General features: G+C 40.6%; 1 protein-coding gene across 1 annotated transcript in view; it reads left to right on the forward strand.

The window, feature by feature from the left end:
* Positions 1 to 5,552, forward strand: part of GABRR2 (gamma-aminobutyric acid (GABA) A receptor, rho 2) — a 22,406-nt gene extending 16,854 nt beyond the window's left edge. Inside the window, exons 6-9 of the mRNA XM_010011454.1 lie at positions 1 to 136; positions 381 to 533; positions 1,660 to 1,856; positions 5,244 to 5,552. The exon at positions 1 to 136 is cut by the window's left edge and continues 6 nt beyond it. Of these exons, the coding sequence (XP_010009756.1) occupies positions 1 to 136; positions 381 to 533; positions 1,660 to 1,856; positions 5,244 to 5,552 (795 nt within the window). The remainder of the gene's footprint in view (positions 137 to 380; positions 534 to 1,659; positions 1,857 to 5,243) is intronic.
* Positions 5,553 to 5,894: the final 342 nt, after the last annotated feature.

Here is a 5,894-nt window from a genome sequence, read left to right on the forward strand (position 1 = left end):
TACACTGATGAAGATCTGATGCTGTATTGGAAAAATGGGAATGAATCTTTGAAAACCGATGAAAAGATTTCTTTGTCTCAGTTTTTGATACAAAAATTCCACACTACATCAAGACTGGCTTTCTACAGTAGCACAGGTATTGGCATTTTCTGTTTAATGTTATTGCTAAGCCTAGTACTGTATTAACTAATTCTTAGAGAGCTCTTGGAATTGTATGTCACTGATATGAAGTCTTCATGGTCTGGACAGTACATGTTTTGAAAGATCAGTTTCTCTTTTTACTACCCTTTAGAAATAACAGATCAATAGAAAGATCTTTCGTCTGTGTGCCTTCCAGCCAGGCTGTTCTCACTGATTCTGCCTTTTCTATTGTCTCAAAGGTTGGTACAATCGCCTCTATATAAACTTCACTTTACGCCGCCACATCTTCTTCTTCTTGCTCCAAAACTACTTCCCCGCCACCCTCATGGGCCTGTTGTCCTGGGTGTCCTTCTGGATCGACCGACGAGCAGTTCCCGCCAGAGTCTCTTTGGGTGAGAACAACTGCAACAAGACATGACTGTGTGAAAGTCTTTGAATGTGACAGTTTTGGCAGGAAACAGAACTGTTCATTTTGATGGTTAAAGATGTTGGGCAAGCGCATGTTTGTATTATCTGATGATTAATATAATGTAACACCAATCTGCCTCTCTCGACGTATCTGGACATCTAAAGCCCATCAGGAGGAGTTCTGTTTACATCAGGACTGGAGGAAATTCTTTCAGCTGAGCATAAAAACAGCTGATCTGTTAATCACTCCATGCATAGGGTAGAGGAAGGCAAAAATGTAGTAGGAAAAGTGTCTGGATGTTAGTATAGAAGGCTTCCAGTAGCTGTGATTACAGTGCTTGCTTCTGAAATGGCTGAAGGAGCTATGGCTGCTTTTTGGTTCTGTTTTCTCTATTTAAGTGGCTTTTGGAACTTGTAAATATTTCTCTCTCCATGATGATCGAAGTATATACTATTTTGCAGGATTTTACGTTTGTTTGTCTAACCATATATACACCCTCACACACACATATATGTATATAAACATAAATACATACATAGATGTTTATAAACACATACACATGGACGCATCTAGATATATAATCCCATAGCTGCTGTTCAAAACTTTGATTCCCACAGCTTGAACTGTAGACAAATATTCCTAGAGGTAAAAATATAATGCTTTGCTTTTACATGGTTTCATGCAAAACATTTTATCATTATTGCACTTCCCTTTTAAGATCAGTGATATAGATCAAATCCTCTTCAGCTGTGACTAAGAACCAATACTAGGTTGCTTTCTAGCAGTGCCTGTAATATAGATTGGTACAAATAGGAAACAGGAGTCCTTGTCACCACTGGTCTTAGCAGACCTGACCTTAAGCACTGTGCTAAAACCCAAGAGGTTAGGGAGGGAGTTACATGTAGCTCCTAGCAAAATGATGGCTGCTCTGTTGCTCCTCAAAACTAAACCCATCATTGCACACAGACGTGAAAGCAGTGGAACAGTTCTTCATTGGCAGAACAGATTTGTTTCATATCTAACATCTTTTAAAGTGTCTCTTTTTCTTTAGACAAAAGCGTTATGGACTGTATCAGTCCATAACATTTATTTCTCTTGGTTCTTTCCAGGGATAACCACTGTGCTGACCATGTCCACAATCATCACTGGGGTGAATGTGTCCATGCCTCGTGTTTCCTACATCAAAGCAGTGGACATTTACCTGTGGGTCAGTTTTGTGTTTGTCTTCCTCTCGGTGCTGGAATACGCGGCTGTGAATTACCTGACTACGGTGCAAGAGCGGAAGGAGAGGAAACTGCGGGAAAGGGTGAGAAGAACTTTTGTTCATACTTTTTTTTTCTTACAGTTGATCTGGTCTTTATATTTGTATCTGCAAATGGGAAACACTGACATCAGTGTGTATATGATTGGATCTTAGGCCACTCTGCCTCAGGCTGAATTGCTAACATCAGAAAAACAGGAGGTGGTCTCATAGGTCTTCATGATACAGCCCTGAGCAACCTGGCTCTGCTGTAAGCAGTAGACAGGACTAGAGATCTCCTGAGGTCCTTTCTGGCCTGAATTATCCTACAGATCTGTGAGCCCCTCTTCTTCGTAATTAAACACCATCACCTTCTGGACACTAACACTAAGGATTGGGACCAAAATATTTAAGTCCCCACAGACCCAGAACATCACCATGTTTTACAGCTTCTTTCTTCCAATTAGGAACTCCTCACATTAGTTCACAGTTAACATTAGTCACCTACTGCCTTTGACTCTTGGTATCAGCCTCTCATAAATGCCAATGCAGACATCCGCTTTAATATGATTTGGCATTTCCCTCTCTGAATTACTCTGTTGGCTTTGCAAGTCCTTCTCTTCCCCTTGCACTTCTTCCTGTGACTTTGGTGAAGTACAGAATAGACAACCTATCAGCACAGTACATTTCCTAGGTGACATCTCAGCAAAAATGTAGTTAGATATGTTGTAAAAAGCGATTAGAATAAATTCAGAAGTCTCCTGTGACAGAATTTTACCTCTCTCCAAGGCCTTCTCAACAACTGTGACTCTGGAAAGCTACTTGAACAGGTCCTGGGTAGCTTGATTTATCTATGCCCCCATCCTAGTCCACATCCAGGGCCCAGCAGTTCTCTGCAACACAAGGTGGAAGGACTGTGCAGGCAGTGTGAGCCAAGCGTGTCTTACTTGCTCGGCATGAGCAGTGATCTGTGGCCTTTTAGCCAGCCCTGCTCAGACTTCCCATGCGCAAAGAAGATGGTGTCTTGACGGTACACAGGAAATAACAAAAATAATCCTTTCTGAGTTTGACTTGCCCAGAATAAACCTGCATTTTTACTTTTTTTATAGGCAACCCCTCCCCTCCTTTGTCTTTTAACTATATTGGAAGGATGAATTGGGAGGGTGTGTTATTCTTCTGCAGAGTTTCAGGAATGTTTTCCCATATCCGGTGATGATATAGCTTGTTATTTACATCACAGATCTTCCCTTTATTGAGTCTTGGGCATTGAATTCTATATTCAGCAAATGCCTACATTTACTACATGCCTTTTTACTACAAGGTACAGTATTCTACCCAGTCTTCAGTATGTGACAATATGAATGCTCAGTGGTGGCAGTGGGAACAGAGATATTAAGCAGCATTGTTTGAAAGGATCGAAGCAAAATGTAGGTGAGTGCTCTCGAAGAAACAAAAGAGAGATATCTCACTGTAAATGTAGATCTTGTCAGCCAATGCTACTCCCCTATCAAAGACCCCAAAAATCTTAATATGAATATGTTAGGCTGCACAGAGAAAGGCTCTATGTATGTCAACATTAAAAAATTAAATGTGCCTGGGACCAAGAAGTATTTAAACTAAAACCTTAGTATCTAAAAGTAAACCTTCTTTCCCTCAAAATCAGACAGGTTTCTGTGAATTATCTGTGGCAAATAGTCTGTGGTCTGTGCTTATTCCCAAATCGTACATGGGAACTTTCTGGTTCCTGGATATTCAGGCCAGAGACAATTCTGACACTCTTAATAGGATTGTCAGCTGAGTTTCTATGCCCAGAGGCTCTTTCATTGGTAGTGTTTAATTTATTAGTGTAGACATAGACTAAAATTGCTGAAGGGTGAAATTATGTAGCATACTTCTGCACGTATGCACCTGTGTGAAGGTGAGGGTGATCTAAGACTCTGTGGAGGTGGGTTTCCAGTATGTTAGGCTCCCTTGTTCGTAAGGGTGACTGTCATCACATGTACATGAAGCCACAGGAACAGTGATTTGACCTAGGGGTTAGGAGTAAATCTGCAGAATGTCTTTCTCTGCTGGGTCCTGCAGCAATGAGCTTATTGCTGTTAGCAGCTTTCCCTTCCACCCACCCACCTGCCATCTCCTGGACCTGTCATCATTGTCATCAGCTGATGATAAAGAGCCTGATACAATTCTTCCCTGTGGTGGTGTGGTGGTGGTTTCGGTTTGGTATTTTTTGGAGTACACCTGTTTAGTATAAAATATGTCTTAGAACCCAACTGATGTTCAGCTGCACCCATGGAGTGCTCCAAGAAATTCCTGGACTGATGGGTCTAACAAGCACAGCAAATAGGCTGCAAACTTGTCATGTTTTTCTGCACACAGTCTGCTGATACCAAATAATTTTGTTATGACTAGAACACAGAAAACAACTCTTAATCTGATTTCCAGGTTTTCAGTAAACTATGTGATCTGTTGGTTAAATAAGTTGAAGAAAAAACCTTGAGTATGGAGTTTTCCAGTGCCATCCCAAGTATTACATATTCAGGCGTATATACATTTTTATATCTGTATCTATATATTCAGGATATGTACCTTTCTGTGTGCATATATATTTAATTAATTTAGCTGAAATTGTCCTTGAAAACAAGTCCTTGGAAAACCCACACTTCAAAGTTGATAGAGAACTGGTGGAAAAGCATTACTTGGTAAGGAAAGCAGCTTCTGCGGGATCAGAGGCAGGAGCTCCTAGTATGAAGGAGGTTTTAGAAGCCATGTATACAAATATATAATCCCTATTTCTGGGACAGAAAGCCCTCAGATTTGAACCAGTAAAGACAGTATTTGCTATACAAAATTCTACCTGTATTCATTGGGTTGGGTTTTTTTAGGTTTCTAGAATGCATGCTGGTGCTGCTGAAGTCAATGCAAGTTTTGACATTAGCTTCAACAGGACCGGGATTTTACATCAGGCTTTTAATTTGGTCCTTTTCTTGGTTTAAAATCAGACTTACAAAGAAAATGCGTATCTGCAAAACTAGAACTTGGTCCTTTTTTCCCCATGACGTGTACTAGATGATAAGCTATTTCTATGGATAAATATGCATCTTGTCCTTGAATGTTTATAAACACAGAGACTGCAAAATAAGGACTCTCAAGCCAGCAAGGCTGAACAGAGCTAGCTAATAAAACCTTCTAGCTAGTTTTTATGTCTGCTAAAGCATTTTCTATTGTTTTCTGAAGATGCTTGTCCAAGCACTGTAGTTAAACCACGTCTCTTCCTTTCAGAACACAAGGAAAAAATCCCAAGTGACCTTTCTGTTTAAAGAGAAACTTACAGTATCTCAACTAAAATTTCAAGCTCAACTGTTTACACGGCGTCTGTTAATAAAAAGGCATAATTTCTGTTGCTAATGTGTTCTTCCAAAGTTCAGCTGTATTTCTTGTTTATGTTCCTAGTTTCCATGTACATGTGGAATACCTCATGCAAAAACTATGATGCTGGATGGAAACTACAGTGAATCTGATGCCAACAGCCTGGCAGGATATACAAGAAACCAGATGGTCCCAGAGGAAGAAAAACAAGAAAAGATGGTTGTGCACTTAGCTATGAGCAATGAATCTAATTCATCAAGGAAGAGAGGCCTGAAGGGCCATGTGGGCTTGCGCATCATCCAGAACACTCATGCAATTGATAAATACTCAAGATTGATATTTCCAGGCACCTATATATTTTTCAATTTGATATATTGGTCTGTCTTTAGCTAAGCATGCTGGCACTGCAGTGACTGAAAGAGAAAACACTTAACAGAACTCTCTTTCGTTAGTTCTTTTTCAGCCTAATCTGGATGCAAAGCCAGAAAACTGTTTATTTTATTGCTTCTTTGGAGGGGAAAGGGGAGGACACATCCTCCAGCAGGCAACTTGATGCACAGGCATCACAGAGAAACCTGCTGTGCTGGTTGCTTTCCAACCCACACCCCACCTCCTGTTTGCTTTATGACACGTGTAATTTCTCATTACTTGAAAACACTGCTCACCATTCACCCCAAAGGTGCTCTATGTTCTTCTGGGGCCGGCCACACTGGTGCTGTCTGATGTGCAATGGAC

Source organism: Nestor notabilis, unplaced genomic scaffold (assembly GCF_000696875.1).
Source record: "Nestor notabilis isolate BGI_N333 unplaced genomic scaffold, ASM69687v1 scaffold93, whole genome shotgun sequence".
Lineage (NCBI taxonomy): Eukaryota > Metazoa > Chordata > Aves > Psittaciformes > Psittacidae > Nestor > Nestor notabilis.